Source organism: Lycium barbarum, chromosome 11 (genome assembly GCF_019175385.1).
Source record: "Lycium barbarum isolate Lr01 chromosome 11, ASM1917538v2, whole genome shotgun sequence".
NCBI classification, from domain to species: Eukaryota; Viridiplantae; Streptophyta; class Magnoliopsida; order Solanales; family Solanaceae; genus Lycium; species Lycium barbarum.
In genome coordinates, this window is record NC_083347.1 from 118,663,568 (window position 1) to 118,684,275 (window position 20,708).

Here is a 20,708-nt window from a genome sequence, read left to right on the forward strand (position 1 = left end):
CGAGTGATTACTTTTGATTTTTCACCCGACACATGTTATATGTTGTGAGACTCCTATTAATTCGACTACATATAGTAAAAGACTCATTAAAATTGAAAGCATTCTGATAACTGTATTAGTTTGAATTTGTATCGTAAAAGACTCGTTAAAGGTTTTATGTTTTTATCTATTGTAAGTTAGAAGTCATACTGTATATTACTAGGATCTTTTTCTAAGTTTTGTATTAGAATATACCAAAGAGGGGATATTCTTATTATTTTTCAGTGAATATGTGACACTAACATCATGTTTCTTTTATATTAGAGTTGACTAAAATGTGTAATAAGATCTCATCTCTTATTAATTATACGTAACTATACATCACGAGTATTACACAAGTATATAATTTATGCTTCAAATTAATGGAGAAATGAGGAACAGTAGATGCCCATTGTCGAGGAAATCCGGTGAGTCGCCGGAAAGGGTGAGATCGAGTTCGGCGCCCGAGTCTTTTATTTTTAAGAGTGATTACTTTTGGTTTTTCACCCAATATCTGCTATCTGTATTGATGCTCCGATTAATTCGGTGTTATATTGTAAAAAAGTCATTAAAAGAATAAATTCTGATATTTTTATTAATTCGAATTTACATTGTAAAAGACTCATTAACGGATAAATTCCTCCCTCGTATATGTTTGAAAGAGGGATAATTTTTTTAATTTAGGTATCATAATGTTAGAGTTGGATATTCAATTAATATATGCTCTTTTACTTTGTTTGTCTTATGTTTCTTCTATTGTAAATTAGAAGTCATAATTTATAATACTACTTTCTTGAATTTTGTCTAAATTTTGTACTAGAATATACCAAAGAGGGGATATTCTGATTAAATTGCAGTGTATGTGTGACTTTGAAGTCATGCTTCCTTATGTTAGAGTTGACTAAAATGTGCAGTGAACTCTCATCTATTGTTAATTATATTTAACGATACTACAGGAGATTGCTGAAGCACGTAATTTAGTAGATTTTTGGTTTTAAATATGATATGATGCTTATATGGCTAAAAATAATTCCATTAACGCTAAAATGAGAAGTGTTAAAACTTCTCTTATATTGGAGTTGACTAAAATGTGTAATAAAATCTCATCTCTTATTAATTATACTTGACTATACTTCACGATTATTGCACAAGTATATAATTAATCTACTGATTTGTAGTCTTAAACATGATATGATGTTTATATGACTAAAAAATAATTTCATTTACACTAAAATGAGAATTTAAACGTTTCTTATGTTAGAGTTGACTAAAATATGTAATAGATCTCATCTCTTGTTAATTACAAACCATACTTCACAAGTATCGCACAAGCGTCAAATCTACTGATTTATGATCATAAATATGATATGATATTTATATCGCTAAACATAATCCATTCATGCTAAAATGAGAAGCTCTTATGCTAGAGTTGCATAAATTGTGTAATAAGATCTCATCTTTTATTAATTATATTTAACTATACGTCACGAGTATTGCACAAGCATATAGTTAATAGAGAAAAAGACATTATTTCACTCCTGAATTTGGCATGAAAACTTACTTTAACAACTAAATTTAAGTTGTATTTATATACCCCCCTTAACAACTTACGTCTCAATTATTTTCCACCCTAAAAAAATAATACCACTCTCACAATATGTGGTGTATTACACTCGCGCCACGTCATTGCCACATTGTTGCCACGCCATTGCCATGTCAAAAATTACCAACCCTTCATTTTTTATTTTTCTTTTATTATTTTTTCTCTTTCTTCTTCTTTCGCCCTTTTCTTTTCTTCTTCTTTCTCTTCATCCTCACCACACTTGTAACAATCACCACCATCACCGCCACCGCCACCACCACCATAACCACCGCCTCCTTAAATCAACCCAACTGAAAAATCCCATCTTTGTCAAAAATTTTCTTTTATTAATCATATTTCCATGTTAATTAATTCCTAATCAATTATTAAAATTCCTAAATCACATTTTTTCCAAACATTAACTCCCACCCACCAACCTTTCTTCTTTTTCAGCACCCCCCCCCCCCCCGGGGCACACACCGGTCCATTTGAAGGGTTGTTCGTGCAATTTCTTCATTGTTTTTAAACAATAAAGAAAAGTACCCAATTGGGCTCCATTTGAAGGGCAGTTCGTGCAATTTCTATCAGAGCTTCATGTTAATTTTCAATTAAATCGGAAGATTGGTTTCCCATTTTCCGTTTTTGTCGCCAAGATTATCGGTTTAGTTGCTTAATTGATTGGTGGGTATGTAAATGTTGAATCTTGAAAAGTACCCAGAAACTAAAGTTCACATTTTTCTTGTTACTGAGATGAGAATTGGGAATTGAGTTTTGAAGTTTAAAAGGAATTAAATTTCATAAAGCTATCAGCTATCATCACAGGAACACTTTGATTGAGTAAGAAAGGGCAGTTCATGCAACTTCATTGCTTTGGTGGTGGGGAAGGTTGGCGGCGGCGGCGGTGGTAGTTATGGAGGTGGCAGTCGTGAGGGGCGGGGACTGGGGAGGGGGGGGGGGATTCAGTTGGGCTGATCTAAGTGGGGTGGGGGAAGAGGAGCGGGAGGTGGTGATTACAGTGGTGGTGGTGGTGGAAGTGGCAGTCGTGAGGTGGAGGGGGGGGGGGTGACTGGGATTCAGTTGGCTGATTTCAGTGGCGTGGGGGAAGAGGAGCGGGTGGGGTGCGAGGTGCATTTTTATTTTATTTTTTAAATATATATTATTTTTTAATTGTATATATATATATATATCAGCGAGCCCACCTTTTTGTGTGTTTTCACTCTCTTAATTTTTTTTTTTTTTTTTTTTTTTTTTTTTTGCCACGTCAGCTTTTTAGGTGGAAAATATTGAGACGTAAGTTGTTAAGGGGGGTATATAAATATAACTTAAGTTTAGTTGCTAAAGTGAGTTTTCGTGTCAAATTCAGGGGTGAAATGATGTCATTTCTCTAGTTAATATACTAATTTGTGGTCTTAAACATGATATGATATTTATATGGCTAAAAAAATAATTTCATTTACGCTAACATGAGAAGTTTAAACTTTCTTCTGTTAAAGTTAACTAAGAGCCTGTTTGGATGGGCTTATGCCTTTAAGCTGAAAACAGCTTATAAGCCAAAAAAAATAAGTTGGGATAGTCCAACTTATTTTTTTTGGCTTATAAGTTGTTTTCAGCTTATAAGCTGCTTTAGATAAGTTAAGTCAAATGGACTCAATTATTTTTTTGAGCTTATTTTAAGCACAAAATGACTTTAAGCTGGTCAGCCAAACACTCAAAAAAGCTAAAAACAGCTTATAAGCCAACTTATAAGCCAATCCAAACGGGCTCTAAATGTGTAATAAGATCTCATCTCTTGTTAATTATATTTGACTATACATCACAAATGTTGCACAAGCATATATGTATTTATATGTTTAAAAATAATTTCATTCACGCTAAAATGAGAAGTTTAAACTTCTCTTATGTTAGAGTTGACCAAAATGTATAACAAGATTTCATCTTTTCTTAACTATAATTCATGAGTATATAAATTAATGAATTTATAGTGTTAAATATGATAATGATATTTATATGGCTAAAAGATCATATCATTAACACTAAAATGAGAAATTTAAACTTCTCTTATTTTAGAGTTGACTAAAATGTGTAATAAGATTTCAATCTCTTGTTAGTATACTTGACTATCTTTACGAGTATTGCACACATATTTTGCTAGTTCAGTAAATTATATTTTTTTTATGTGATGCCATTTCTTTTATCCTCTTTAAAAAGGAAATATATTTTTTTTTTTGAAATAATTTAATTTTAAGTTTTTTATTTTATATTTAATAAAATATTTTTATATTTTGAAATAACACTTGATAAAAAACTGACTTGTGACTTACAAGGTATGTGACAATTTACTCTCAAAAAAGTTCAGGTTGTATAGCGATGAACATTACGCATGAACTATACTTCTTTCTATTTTATTTAACATTCTTATCTTTTTTGTGTTCAAAAGAAGAGTAAGAATGAAACTTTTTAATTCAAACTTCTCATTCTGCTGTTAGTTGCCGTTTGGACATGGTTTGAAACCATGGTAAATCATGTGTTGAAATTATGTTTGGATATGCAATTTGGACAAGTTGTGAAAACTATCAAAACATTCTCAATTCTTATACAATCTTACAAATGAGCAAGTCATAGTTCATAACAAAATTATACGCTACTAGAAGGCCTTTCCAAAAAATACAACATCAATTGATCAAATTTTAGTTCAATAAAAACGAAAATTTAACATGAATAGTAATGAGGTTGGTAGACATAAATAAAAGTTGGTGAAAGTTAATGAGGTTTGATAAATGGTTGGTGGAAGTAATTGTTAAAAATATCTACCATCTTATGGGTCTTTTTTTACAAAATATAAACTTATGGGTCAAATTTTATATTTAAAATTTTTGAAACCATGAGATGAAATGCATGTCCAAACGCTGGTTTCATCTCATAATTTCAAACCACATGTCCAAACGCCTACTTAGTCGTGTACTCTTATAGTCATATAAATCTCACGGTACGTTTAAGACCATAAATTTTAATGATACTTTTTATATGTGCCAAAACTCTCTTTTTAAAAAAAAAAAATCCGTACATAATCAAACATGATATATATAATGAAAAGAAAGGATTATCTATGTACCATCTAGTTAAAACCAAAGTTGCTAAACTGTTATCTTATTAATACTCAGTTTGACTCTCGTTATTAAGCTGGTTTGTGGGGCTAATTTGTAAGAGCAAATTAAAGGGAAATGAAAGAATGGAGTCCGGAGCCTAAAGGGCACGAATTTGTCACAAAAAAATCAAAGGGGGTTGCCCTTTTCACGATAAATCAAAAGGGGTTTTTCGTGGAGGGTGCTACATTCTACGAAAAAAAATCATATTTTGTAAACGTTTTACAAAAAATCATATTTTGTAAACGTCTTACAAGGATGATATTTTGCAAAATATGATTTACTCGAGCTATTTTTGAATTTTACCTTGCTCATGTTTTGTATTATCCATTTAAGATCTACTAGATTTATGGATTCTAACCTTGGAAGGATATCTTCTTTTATACCTTTATCTGCTTTCTCCTTTTAAGTTACTAATTACTAATTCTTACACAAACAATCTATAATTATTGTAGATAGTAGTTACTACTAACTACTTGTTTCACAAACTTTTTAGTAATAATTTAAAAAATAGAAAGGAAGTAGTCAATTGACCAAATAAAATGCGCTAGCTAGTCAGTTGTGCGATTGCAGATTTAGCCAATTAAATGTTCTAAGTAAATACCAATTAACTCCCTTGTAAAACGTCGGCCAGCCAACGTTTTGCAAAATATGATTTTTGTAGCCAACGTTTTACTTGTAATTTTTTCTCTTCTTTTTTTAATTTCGAAATCATCTGACAATTTTTTTTTTCGTATAACATAGCACCCTCCACGATAAGCCCCTTTTGGTTTCAGATTTATCGTGTAAAGGGCAACCCCCTTTAATTTTTTGTGGCAAATTCATGCCCTTTAGTCTCCGGACTCTGAAAGAATGCATGTGAGATTAAAGGGAATGGAAGAAGAAGTAGTTGAGAACTTTGATGAGATCGTATTAATGAACAAACAGCGTTTGGGCACAACTTTAACCAAAAATTAAATAGCCGTGGCTTGTCATGACCGTGTCCCAACTCAAGTGTAAATTGGGTAGATAAAGTATTTATCTCAAGTACCCTCAAATCTTTGCAATTTCATAGGTAGCTAAGATACCAAAAATATGTTGCATGGGTGTGCGAACAGAGTCTCAATATTAGTAGCTGAAAAGGAAAAAGAAGTCACTTATAAGGTGTAATATAACATAAATACGTTTACTGACCACTTTCTGATACAAAAATAATTACTCTCTAGAATTTCAAATTCTACAAGTCGAACAGGAGCTGAAAAGTGGCAATTGCGAAATTTTTCAATGATACACGAAGAGAATGCAATGCATCAAATATAACTCGCTAAACTGTATAATCAATAGTAAGAACAGACAACATGATGAGTGAAGTGAGTCAGAGACCGAGTTAGCACTTTGAGTATTGAACTTTGGATAAATTACTTCTACATATTAAGTGAATTCTTTTAACACAAATACAGAAGATGAGCCAAAGCTACCCATAAGAGGGATTGTAACTCCGCCCCTGAGGTGAGTTTGTATCGCATCTTTGAAACAAAAACAAATGGTGGAAACCTTGACAAAAACATAAAGCTTGCTCATGATTTCTCTAATCATAATAAGATTAGTCTCACTTTTACCTGAGGAATCGAACGAGGAGAGATACCTGACAATTATATAATCCTTTTTTTCCTCCTATACCTCAGCCTTGATGTTATGGGTCCTCCAACTTGGTCATGTTATATTCAGGGGCGGAGCCAGGATTCCGACGAAGGGTGTTTATATTTTAGGACAGGGGATGTGTGAGCGATAGTTTGCACACCCTTAGCCGCTAGGCTATCCTTCGTTTCTATGTCAAGGTTGTTCATTACTAGTATATATCCACAAAATTCTATATTTAACATAGGCATTCGATAATTTTTTCCGACGAAGGGTGTTCATATGAACACCCTTCAATGGGTGTGGCTCCGCCACTGGTTATATTGTTCGACAGAATCAAGAATATCTGTAGAGAATTTTGTCTTAATGAATATAGTACTCAAGCGGTTTAGATCGCTCTCATTGTTCATGAAGAGCAAAATCTCAACTGGTATTCGTGGTCCAGTATAACAAATTAAATGGCAAGTGCTTCATCTGAAGTATCAACTGCTTAGCTAACATACTTCGGATCGTGTAAAATTTCTTACAGCCATTGGCAACCCCACTCAGCACAAAAAAAAACCATCTGCTCCATCGTAAAAGAGAAATTTAATAATTTTACAGTAGCGAGGAGGATGAAAAGAAAAGCATGGATTAGTTGAAAGAGTGGGATCGTTCCCTTTCCTTTTTGAGTTATTATTGTATCAGCACCAAGATATGAGAAAACATGGTAAAAGACAGAGCTACAGGCCTATTTCTTGCTTGTACTGTTGTATGATTTCCATCAGAAAAAATTTGGACTATAGTTTGCAACAAATACAATGAAATGGTCAAGCAATTTGGGGTCTGGTCATAGAGCGAAATGTTCTAATACAACATATAATGAAACTCAGTTCCAGAAAAAAAAAACTTGGTTGTTATAGTAAAATGTTGTTATGTAGGATGATTGTTATAGAGGATAATTGTTATAGAGAGGTCTGACTGTATTAAGCGTTTTTTTCCAACTTCTGACAAGACTATGCCGATTACAAGTTATAGTCCTACCATTTTCAACCGTTTAACAAAACAATAAAGACAATTGCATTAATTCTGGAAAATCTGGATGATAACAGTTAACAACGTTAAGCACAAGCTAAAATTTCTCTTGCTATTTCCTTCCCAAAGTTTCAATTCAAAGTAAAAAATAAAATAAGTGCACGACTTATTCTATTAACGTAATATTCATTTATAGTAGCCAGGTGGACCGTCCTGAAGGGATAGGCTATGAATTCAATGCCTAAATGCTATGTACATAAATTAAGGAGCCAAAGGAAGGACTAAAAAGCCACCTCGTGAACTCCAACTTTTGCTCCATCAATTTGGTGTTTTCCATGTCTGTTGCCTTCAAAACTAGGACTATGCATTTGAGTCCGAGTGCAAGAAACCGGATAAGGACACGCTATTGATGGGGAGGCCATGGATCGCGTTCAGGAGGACAGGGTACGGGAGCAGGGTTGGCGATAAAAGTCGGGACGTCTTCTCCTGGCATCAACACTGAAACTTCTCGGGCCTTCGTTGACACCTGAAGCAATAGCCAATTTTGTAACATGTTATAACAGGTTACATAAAGTACTTTGCACATTGCATAAAGTCAAGTGCAAATGCAAACTGAAACATGCAGTACTTTCACCACTCTGGTACAATGTTATCTAAAGCAAGATTGTATGATGTCAAACTCATGATCAAGCCAACAGACTCAACCATCTCCACAACGGTGACATTCCATGTTCTTAACTCTTAAGGGGGTCCAATTGTTGAATCCCCTTTGCCAAAAAATTATACTGTGCATACAGGTAAGAAATTCTTCTTATGCATATATAAATTAATTGTTGAATCCTCTTGACACAAGAGAAAACTTCTATTGTAGAGGTAAAATGTTCGAGAACAGATTAACCAATGATTAGGATGTATAGATGAAATCCAACGAAGACACTGTCCCTTTTTCGTAAACACGCTTCATCAGCTAATCAACAGTCATAATATTAATAACTCCTTTCAAGAAATTAATTACCTGGATTAACCAAGCAAGCAACAGACATATCACCTGTAAGCACAAATGAAATATTTATAGGTTGAAGATGCTATCTTCAGTTGATACAAGAACTTCAATAATAACTAGATAACTTAATATGTTACTCCCTCCCACTAGGATCAGGTCATTCTAAAATTTTAAGTCTCAGGAAAAGATAATATACTACCTGATCATGACAGACTACAATAGATTGTTTTCTAAGTGGTGTATGGGTACAATGTAGTTGAACAAAGAAGAGGATTGTGGCAGCAGTTGAGGGATCTGACTCATCAAACTAACAAATGGATACAAGGAAATTGAAGGTGGCACAACTTTTGTCTTACCTGCTAAAGTCATAAAGCTAATGGAAGCTTACTGTAGGAGTTTTATTTGATCAGGTATTAGTATTAATGTACTAACACAAGAGCACTAATGGCCTGGGACAAAATATGCTTATCTATATCAGCAGGAGGTGTAGGCTTGATCAATTTGAAATTATGGAACAAGGCAGCAACTACAAAAAACTGTTGTGACTTGGCAAGTAAAGCTGATAAAATTTGTATCAGGTGAATCCATACACATTATATAAAAGACGAGGGTTGTGGCGGAGCGGTCGTACCCCTTCATCCTTAACCTGAGGTCTAGGTTTGAATCATGGGTATGGAGTCGTCTTTGTTAGGGAGCGCTTTACCTCCCAATGTAGGACTTCCTAGTGCGAGTCCGGATTTAATCGGGCCTTAATACGGATAATGGACATTGGCTGGGAAACCAAAAATAATTTAAAAAAAAAATAGGTGACTCACCTAGAGTTCCATGGAAATGTTTGCTGTACCAAAAATCAAGCTAGACCTAAAGATGTTTTCATCTTGTGGTTGCAAATTCAAGGGAGGCTGATCGCTGCAGACAGATTGATTTAATGGGGGCGAGATATTGATGCTATATGTGTGGTGTAAAACAGTAAATGAAACGCGAGATCGTCGATCACATCGGGTGGGGCCATTCACCTAGAGCAGAGCTTAAAGCAAGGGTCAGAACTGTAGGCAGGGGCTCTGTCGATAGAGCTAAAGCAGTCATTCATTAATCCACCCTCGACATACTAAGAAAAGCATTCTCGTATAAAAGAAAGGCTACTGACTTGGCTGATTCAACAAGGGAAAAAGGCGTTCATTCAAACTGCTCCTGTTTCTATGTTGACACCAAGACAAACAAACGCTGGAGCCTTCCTCTCTATCCATTCCTTTTTCAAAATCATAAAGGTTCCTAGATTGTTGTTTTACTATGAAGATATGGAAGAGCTGTTAGTATTGCTCGCTCGATGAAACAGAAAGTTTCAGCATGCTGAAACTTCTTGGGGTTAGTAAATTGCAGTTCTTTGTAATGTAAGAGCGCAAGGAGACATCAAGATACTACGGCAGACTTACTTGTTTTAGTTACTATTTAGCTTCAGTGTCTGTCCTGGTTGTGTTTAGAGTAACTAAGTGTTATAGATACTAGAAAAGCCTCTTGTATCTGTAACTTAGTTTATATCAGAGAGGTTGAGTAGGAGTACTGAGTTAGCTGACTCAGGGGCGGAGCTAGCGTTTCACCTAGGGGTCCAACTATGCTTTAAGTAAAGGGAATTTTACACTGTATGCCAATTATGGCAAAATATTTACCCGTTTTAGACCATTTTTTTTAATTACCCGCCATAGCCATTTTTTCCTCTTCAGTTTTTTACTAGTCTTATACATTATTATACATTTTGATTCAAAGTTTGTACATTGTCTACAGTAGATGTATAAAGTTATGTATTGTTGTATAATATTGTATACTAGTCTTATACATTATTATACACTTTTATACAAGGTGTATACATTGTCTACAGTAGGGGTATAAAGTTGTATATTGTTGAATAAAGGTGAATATTCAAGTTGGGCCATGAAACGTTGGGCTGTAGGTTTGTAATTTAAAATATGGGCTATGAATATGTAATTTTGACCCATGAATTGTTTATAAGTGAAATTTTTCCTTAATTAAATAGCTACATTTTCTAGAATCCAAAACTCATAAACTCAAAATCCTAGCTCCACCTTGAAACTGTTTGTGTTGGTGCAACTATGCCTTGTAGTTATTTACTTTAATAAAAATTTTAGCTACCAAAAAAGAAAAAGAGGAAACCAAAAACACACACACTTATGAATTACAAGTACACAGAGACAACATAGGTATATTATTTACTCTCATAAATATCGGTCAGAATAGCAATATCTTTAAGGGATCCTTACACAAATAGTCGGCCAAATTCAGTGCTGTACATTTTTAATTCAGTATACATAGATTATACACATATTGTACACTCCAAGAAGTTTAATTTAAACGGCTGAGTAGACGGCTATTTAGGTTAATTCTTCCATTTTCAATAAAAACTGCAATAAGTTTAATACACAACAATTTTCAGCAGCTACAATACAATTGGAATAAAACAACCAACAATTTACTGAACTAAAATTCCAGCTAAAGACACTTACTTTGGGTGTTGGATAACCAAGTTTTCCATTGAAGTCCATCTGAGACTCAATGTCAGCAAGATTCAGGCCACCGGACCGCGACAAAGCCGGTGAATTCGGTCCGAGAAACCTCTCAAAAATAGCCATGACAAGGAACATAGAGATGAGAATTGCAGTAGCAACAAAACCAAAAGAAACAGCATTAACAGAATTGTCAAAATGAGTCCAATGATCATCTTTTGTTATGTACATTGGTGATCCACTTGGTGATGGTGCCCAACCCCACCCCTCTTCTTCCCCCATTTTTTTTTATTTTTACCAAAATCAAGAACTAAAAAAGGTCAAAAGCCAACCAAAATCATGTCTTTTTTCACTCTAATTTTCTTTAAGAAACTTTTACAATACTCAAGAAATTGACCAAGAACTAAAAATATCAAAAACCAACTAAGATCATGTCTTTTGTTACTCTTCTTTTTTCAAGAATTCAAGAAATTGGGAAACCAGTAATGGTATTGTAATGATAAAAAAAAAAGAACAAAAAGGGTACCAAAATTATGTCTTTTTCTACTCTTTTTCTTTTTTTCAAGAAATCAAGAACTTGGGAAGACAGTTATGGTATTATAATTACCAAATCAAGAACTAAAAATGTTACAAACCAACCAAGATCATGTCTTTCTACTCTTCTGTTTTCAAGAAACTTACAAAATTCAAGAACTTGGGATCATAGTATATAATTACCAAATCAAGAACTAAAAATGTCAAAAACCAACCAAGATCATGTCTTTTTTCAGGAAACTTACAAATTCAAGAACTTGGGATTATGGTATTATAATTACCAAATCAGGAACTAAAAATGTCAAAAACCAACCAAGATCATGTCTTTTTTCAAGAAACTTACAAATTCAAGAATGGTAGTTTTATGAGCTTTGCAGATTTTGACACCACTATAATTACCAAATCAAGCACTAAAAGAGTACAAAACCAAAAAGAAACATGTCTTTTTCACTCTTTTATTTCTTCAAGAAACTAACAGATACATGAAACTTGGAAGAGAGTTGTTGGTAGTAAAATGAGCTTTTCAACATTTTGACACCATTATAATGACCAATGAACTAAAAGTGTCCAAAACCAACAAAAATCATGTCTTTCTCACACCTTTTTTAAAAAAGAAACTTACAAATTCAAGATTTTGACACCATTAAATTACCAAACCAAGAACTAAAAGAGTGTTAAAAAAAAATCATGTCTTTTTTACTGTTCTTTTTTCAAGAAGCTGAAGATATTGAGCTCTTCAAGAATTTGACACCATTTTAAAAGAGGAACATAGTACTAAAAACAAAAGTCAAGACATGAAATTGAAAGAGAGAAAAACATGATGGGCTGCTGTTTGTTTCACTTTATAGACAGGGTGACATGAATGTTTTTTTTAAAAAAGAAAAAGAGGACTTTGGGATTTGGAAGCAGAGAAATTTGAGCTGAATTTAGCACTGCAGCACCAAGTCTAAAGATTGTCCTTTTCCTCAGCTCTTTTAATATACTCCACTTCCTAAATTTGAGCTGAACTGGAAATATCACTTGTTGAAATCACTACTACAAATAAAAGTTTTTTTCATTGACATTAAAGTGAAAAATTTATTCCACTGAATCGGCTCACTAAGAAAATGCATAGTGAAAAACTGATTCCCGTTAAAACGCTGAGAAACTTTATAAACTTTTCCTTGTAAAAAAAAACTACTATATAAATTTTTTTCACCAATATTCAATGGAAATTTAGTGGGAAATTTAGTGAGAAAATGGAGATTATTTAGTAGTAAATGGACATCTTTTTTTTTTATTTTTATTTTTATCGGTATTTGATATTCATGCGTAAGACCTATTTAAGGGAAACGTTCTGTATCAAAATCGTTTTCATATTCAAAACTCGAACTTAAGACAGGTTAAGGAGATCCTATTCATTTTACTACTAAAGTTTGACATCTCTAACTGCTTTACATATAATAAAAGAATAATTAGCTTAAAAAAATTGTTTTTAAATAGAACCTATAAAAAGAGCATTACTTTTAGAGGTACAACAAATGCTTGTTTATAATGCCTCTTAAATTTTGTTTTAATAGCAAGTTAGTATCTAATGAGGGATTATTAATAAAGTGACAAAATCAAAAAATATATCTTTGTCTAGTGGATAATTTTTGTGGCAGGAAACAAATGTCAGCTTGATAAAAACATGTGTTGCTTTTGAATTGATAGATTATTTGCTAACTACATTCAAAGGATTCTCTGTTTGCTTACCACTTTATAATTAATGCAGCAAAGGGAAATCATGATTCATGTGTGCAAATAGTGGGTAAAATTTATTATAAGGACACAATGAATACAACACATATCCACATTGAATTTTTCATGTTTAAATCATAGTTAATTAATATATATTTTTATTTTCATTTATAACTTAACCATGGCAAATCAACTGAGGTAGGTCAATACTAACATATGGGTTCACTTGAACCCAATAGCTTTTGTTTAAGTCTTATATGTGTACTAAAAAATTCACTAAATATCTTATCTGAATGCGAACTAATCATTCTTATATATTTTATATTTTTTCTTGAACTTATTATAGCAACACATAAACTTCAATTATGAATAGGTCTCTGTAAATTAGTATTTTTAGATGTAAACACTAAGTGCGTTCAAGATTTTATCCAAATAATGCAAGGAAGTACATACAGATTTCAAGTTATTGGAATAGTAGCCGATAAAATAGGCCTAATATCTACTAGACTAATCTCCCTTTCTATGTGTAATAGCTTAGTTTAAGTATGGTGACCAGAATGCTAGGTAGGAAATTTGGGACACGTGAACCCATAGTTTTTTCGTAAAATTAGGTATTTTATGTCTATATTTTATAAAATTGGTATAATATTACCGGCTGGAACCGATAGGCTAAATAGTGCATTTAGTTGAAGGTTGAGTTATTTAACTAGGGATTAATTCTCACTTATTTAGTGGTGAATCCTTTGCTAAAATATACTCTCTAGCAGTGTAAGCGACCCTATGACAACTGCTACTACTAGGCATGTAATGCCTTAGCATATATAATATTATCGTTATTAATTTAAAAAAAAAGGTCCTATTCAGACCCATTGGAATTACATTTATCTTTGCAAATGATAGGAAGTTAGGAACACTAGTAATGGCATGGGGTCAAGGGGCCCATTTGTTTGCCTTTTCAAATCAAAGTTCATCACACAGGGCCCAGCCCAATAACTCTTGTGCTTTTGTCTAACTTCGAATAGCCTCCTCTCCTTATTTATTCCATGGAAAGTTTCACTATTTTGCAAATTAATTTGCGAGGACTTGAACTTTTAAAAAATAAAGCTATCTAGGATTCTTTGCTTTAAAGAATTTGTTTTCTTTTTATTTTCTTCAAACATAATTCAAGAAATTTGTTAGTTTGTTGATTTTGGAATAATGGCTTCAAAACGATAAAGAGGTTTTGGCAAGGGCGCGTTTACATTGTTGGCAACCGATTGAAAGGTCTGCGCACTGTCTTTTACTCGAACTATATAAAAATAAATCGATAATTCACGAAATTATTTATTTATACAAGGTTTGTATCTATTATCGTAAAAAAGCTATACTCATGACTCAAATTTGTGACTTCAAAATGTTTGAGTTGAAGCGAAGACAATGACTATTTTTTAATTACAAAAATTGAAAAGTGGGTTATTTGGGAAATAACCCCTTGCAATCATGAGTGAGCTGTTTTCTTCTTCTTTTAATTATTTTTATACATTATTTTAGAGACGACATGTTAGTGGTCCCTTATTGTGCCAACAAAAAGCTAAACTTTGGTCCACTTTCGTACAATTTTCAATATATTCTTGCTTAGAAATCAATTGTGGAACAAAAATAGACAGTAGCAAATTGTGAATTTAGAAAGAAAAATATCATCCACATTCCACAGCTCCTCTAATGAAGGTAGCCCATAATACATCATCACAAAAAAAGACCCATGTCCCTTTCTGTGGTCCTACAAGTCACTTTATCACACGTGTCAACAAATGGACTCCAGCTCATCATTATCCACGTGGCATTAGTTGTTCTTGTCTGGCTCACCATATTAGTTCTAGTTCAAATTAATAAATGTTACATGCTTCGAAATAGTATGCATATAAGAATTATTTTTTAGACTTAATACATATGCATCTCCCTGAACTTGTTACTTTTTTTCATTGTAACACTTTAACTAAGTGTTATTCCTATTAAACCTCTGAACTCTCTCAAATGTGTCTATTAAACACAATCTGACTTACATAGTATTCTATCTTTAATATGACAACATACTAATATATATTCTAATTTAATTATCCCATCTTTTAGCTAAGATTGACAGCAATTGAGAGGGAAAAAAAGAGTAAGCTCTTAATTAAACTGGCAGTGAAAGAGCAGAACTAGCAGAAACCGACACATCCATGACCTAAAGAATAGCATACCACACATCTAAAATATTACTTCACCTTCATTATCACAATTTAATTTTTACTTTTAATAAAAATCAGATTTAGAGGGTTTGATAGACACACTCGAGGATGAGTTCAGGGGTTCAATATGAACAACACTTAATTGAGGTGCCAAAATGAAAAAAAAAAAAAAAAAAAAAAAAAAAAAAAAAAAGGGACAAGTTTAGGGGGCTGCATATGCATTGAGCCTATTTTTTATCTCTCATTAATAACATCAAGATAAAATATGTAAAAATTTATATTATCATTTTATACTTAATAAATTATAAAATGAAATGAAGATAGTAGTAAAATATGAAGTAGAATAACTAAATTATAAAATTAACTTTGTATATAGTAAGCAAACCTATTATTTTACTCATAAAGTAAACACATATGTTTACATTATACACTATATGCTACTCCCTGTATTTCATTTTGTGATTACTTTCATTTTTATAGTTTATCCAAAAAAATGAAATATATTTATATCTAGAAATAATTTAATTTTAAACTTTTTATTTTATTCTCAGTCCATGCATTAGTGATTTGTATTAAGTTGATGCATTATTATCTTTGCATAACTTGTGTATTCTAAACCAAACACCCCTGATAATATTATAAACAATCCAGCCACTTAAAGAAACAGATACAAATAATACTTCACAATTATATCAATCTGCAACTTCGGAAAACTAGTGAGGAATATATATAGTAAGTAATAGCCTGTTTGGATGGACTTTTGCCTATAAGCTGTTAAAAAAAATAAGTTGGAGTAGTCTAACTTATTTTTTTAGCTTATAAGCTGCTTTAGATAAGCTAAATCAAATGGGCCTAATTATTTTTTTGAGCTTATTTTAAGCACAAAATAATTTTAAGCTGGCCAGTCAAACACTCAAAAAAACTGAAAACAGCTTATAAGCAACTTTATAAGCCAATCCAAACGGGCTCTTATACTGATCATGTAATTGTCTTATTGCTGCTTGTCTATAATTAAAAATTCATACTATACTCTCTCTCCCATTTTAATTCATGTGATATAGCTTTAGTCTAAGAAAGTAAAGTTTTTTTCAAACGTATGGTCTCAAATGTGATATAACATAACATTATGTGATTATTAAATTTTTAAAACTTGTAGCTTAATACGTATCATAATATTCTATCGATAATTTTTTTTTTTTTTTGTAAAAGTGTAAAGTTAATTTCTAAATTCAAAAGTGTATTATTTGGATTAAAAAGAAAGTTATATCATGTAACTTACTATGTATGTGTTGTTATTACTTCTATTTACTAAAAACATAATTAAAATTTGTTACGAACTTTGTCATAATTCATCGCCAAATTGCTTGTAGTTCTAACACACTTTTATGATAAACTGTTGTTAAGATCTAAGTTGCACGGACTCTTCACTTTCAATAACGCACCCGTGTCGGATTCTTCAAAAATATATTACTTTTGGAGAATCCGACATGCACTCGTTGACATTTTTGAAGTGTCCGAGCAACATAAGTTAAAATCAGCGAGAAATGTTGTTGTTTCGCAATAAATTTTGTCCGTCGTTAATTTCGGTAACAATAAAATAAAATTAATGATTAGTATTATATGTCCTCATATCTTATCCTACTCACCGACATGTCGTCTAGTTGTCGGACTTTCCCATGTTTCGATCAACAAAATGGGACACACAAATCTCTGAGTAGATGTCTAACCATGTCAAGGGCTACGATTACAAGCAGCACTTTTCGTACAATTATAACCGTCAGATCATTTCGGTCTACGGTCAAATCAACGACCAAAACAAAACTAACGCGCGTGTCGGTGTACAAAATTTTAGGAGAGCGCGTGCGTATGAAACTCAGTGGTCTTTAAGGTTTCTGTCAGATTAACACGTGGACCAGTGGGCTTTTTCAGGTGTATAGTTAGTGGTCGTTTGGTAAATGGCTAAAATTATTCCGGGATTATAATCCCGGAACTAATTTATCTCATATCTTAGCACTATTTTATATCATCTCCTAGATGATATAAAATAGTTTCAGGATAAGTGCGATATGTTGGGATATCCCAGCTTATACCATGGAATGCATTTTATACTTTGTTTAGTACAAGGTATAAATTTATCCCAGGGTAAATTTATACCTTCTACCAAATATGGTACAAAAAATTAGTGCTGAGATATCCCAGCTTATATCATGCACCAAATGACCACAGTATTTGGAGGGAAAAGTGATCCGATCAACAACAACAACACCATGCCCAGTAGAATCCCACAATGTGGGTCTGGGGAGGGTAGAATATACGCAAACCTTACCCCTACCTTTTAAGGTAGGGAGACTATTTCCAAAAGACCCTCGGCTCAAGAGAGAAAACAAGAAAACAAGACATTTTTTATGTGTATATATCCGATCGACGTGACTATTCCGACGAAAAATTATATTATATGTATAAAATTATAATTATTTTTTATATACATATAGTAGATGTTGAATCCGTTGATTTCTTTCATATATTTACATTTTTATATTTTTTATTCCTCTTAGTAAAATATTTTGACTGCGCAACTAACTTCGGCTAACTTTAGACATACGGTATCTGAAGTAAGTCTTGAGATCGCGTGGCAGTGTACAAAACTTTAGCAGCGTGCGTGCGTGTGCATTTCAGTGGTCTAAGGTTTATGTCATATTAATTGGGTTGTGTTACGTGGACCAGTGGTCTTTTCCAGGTAGAGTATGGTCTAAGGTTTAAGTTGTGCTCTTAATTAAAAAAAATAAAAAAATTGTACGTGCACCATTTCAGGACAACTTGATATTGTATCAAAAGTTTCATATAACTTAAGGTCAAACTACATATGATTTGAAGTTCAATTATTTTTATCTCACTTTGATCATTTTTATTTGAACTTCAGCCATATATATATATATATATATATGAATTCTAATAGAAATAGTTGAAGTCGAGAAAAAATGATTGAAGTCCAATCGTTTTACCTAAACTTCGCACAAAAATGATTTCAATTCCAGTCACAGGCTTAGTGATCTTTCAAAAAAAAAAAATTTGAGATAAAAAAGTATTTTAATTGTCCTTTTCGTATCCACTTAGTGAAATTTATTTTGCTTCTTTCAGTTATTAGCAAGTAGCAACCGTTGAAGAATTATTTCAGCAATGAAATTTATTAAAATATTTACTTGCAAAATTGAACTAATGATGAATTTTCAGCAATAAAGTTTTCAGTGCACCGATAGCAAATAATTTATTTACTTTACTTTCTCAATCATTAGAATTCTCGTGAAAATTACTGTCGTAACAAATCAAATCATAAGTGTAAAATAGATTTCAGGATTATCTAATTCTAAATACGGGAAAATAGTATCAATTATTATTATTTTTATGTTATAAGTGTCACCTAAAACAAAACAAAGTGTCACCTAAAACAAAATAAGGAAGTGATTGCTACTCATTAATGTGAATTATAAAATCCACTCCTCAATCAAGTGATCCAGCCATTGTGGACCTAATGGCTCGTGTGAGACTGAGCCCAATACTTGATGAGCTATAATTATAATTAGCTTGTTTTTCGTTCAATCAGTAATCGAAGGGTTCACGTGGTGGAGGCTAAGATAAAAGATCAAAAGTATTTTCTAATGATATGCTTGTTTTTTGAGTCATTGTAGCTTTTTTCTTTTTATTTTTATTATTCGGGGAGGAGCATATATAAAGGAAGAGAATGCTACATATGATAAAAAGTAGAAAGCTCATCAAGTGAGTCAGCCTCAATCCGGAATCATTGTAGCTTCACTTTGGGATACTGATAATATTTTGCATCTTCTTACCCATCTAGGTAGGATATTGGCTTAGTTATTGTTAATTGTTGGAAATTAATAAGTACTGCTGTTCTTGGGCTTGCGATTGATTCTGAGAAGTGTAAGAAAATCTTAATTTCAATACATATGTTTTGCGGAATATCAGTGGTTAGTAGCATATTATCATACATAAAAAAATCGAAGAAGAAATAACACAAGAAAGCAATGAGGTTAGGTCAAACATACGTCCTCATGACAAAATGGAGAGTGTTCTTTTAGACTCGCATGCATAAATTTGTACATTCCACAATTGGTTTAAAAATCTATTAATCCTTATGTTTCCTTTTGTAAGATTTGACTCGGTTTGCATTTAAGATGTTAATTTTGTTCATATAGGATTATGTTAGTGTTGGCTGAAGAAGATACTAAAGTAGTTTGTTAAAGGAATATCATATCATAGCTTAAAACTGATAATCTAATCAAACTTGTCTTTGATTAGGTTATATACTCCTTTCATCCCATAATAAGTTTCACCTTAGGAAACCAAGACATAAATTGACTAGTTTATTTCAACTCTATCCTTAGACAAAAACTGACAAGTTAAAGTAACATCTAAATGATGATTGGAAAAGCCACATCGTAACTTGGTATTATTGGATTCTCAATCAAAAAGATTACTACTTGTGCATGTTCTAATCAAGAGGAAAATAATTTATGTTTATATATTATATAGGGGTAATTTAGTAAACTTCTCATTGTATTATTGATTTCTTAATATGAGTGTTTTTTGCTAAGGTGACTCTTATTATGGGATGAAAGGAGTATATATAAAAGAAAAAAAAGTTGTTCAACACATGACTATAAAAAGCTGTTCAACACATGACTAGAGATCTTCCCATTACAATTTTGATATACTAGTATCCGTACCCGCGCGATACGCGGTTGATGTCAAAAGAACTAACCATAGCAAATTTTATATATGTAAAGCTATAATTGTTAAGTCTTCATATGAATTATTTACCTATAACATGTCTTTAATTGATATTTCTAATTGTTATGCGTGATTGCAACAAACTATAGTAATAGTCATATCTTATTTATAATATCACATTAAATCTAATTGCTTCAATATTTAATTGACATTTTTGCTTAATTCATTTATTTTTTCTTTATAATTCAATTTGTAATACTCCTATACGTGAAATCTAAATCAAATGTTATATAAGATAACTCGTTAATAAGATTTTAAGTTAGAGAAGAAAAACTTTGATTCTATTTTTAATTATTTACCCTTCATATCAATATTAATAATTTTTTTAAAAAGTCTATATTAGTACTTTAGTCATTCCAAATTATTACTCTTATCTCAGTTTCTCTATATACTAAAAATATTCTTTTTTATCTTTCAATTAAATAAAATTCTAACAATACTCAATTTTAAAAAGTTTATAGTTCAAATCAAATTCAAAATATAGACTCACTCAATTTAAAATTAACTATACTCCATGTTATTCCATTGCCCGTCAAGATTATG

At 32.1% G+C, this 20,708-nt stretch overlaps 1 protein-coding gene across 1 annotated transcript; it reads right to left on the minus strand.

Moving 5' to 3' along the window:
- Positions 1 to 7,465: 7,465 nt before the first annotated feature.
- LOC132618865 (uncharacterized) lies at positions 7,466 to 12,385 on the minus strand. The gene is made up of 2 exons (XM_060333865.1): positions 10,897 to 12,385; positions 7,466 to 7,900 (listed from the first exon to the last, which is right to left on the minus strand). The coding sequence occupies exons 1-2, from the start codon at positions 11,176 to 11,178 to the stop codon at positions 7,778 to 7,780; spliced, it is 405 nt and encodes a 134-aa protein (XP_060189848.1). The 5' UTR covers positions 11,179 to 12,385; the 3' UTR covers positions 7,466 to 7,777.
- Positions 12,386 to 20,708: the final 8,323 nt, after the last annotated feature.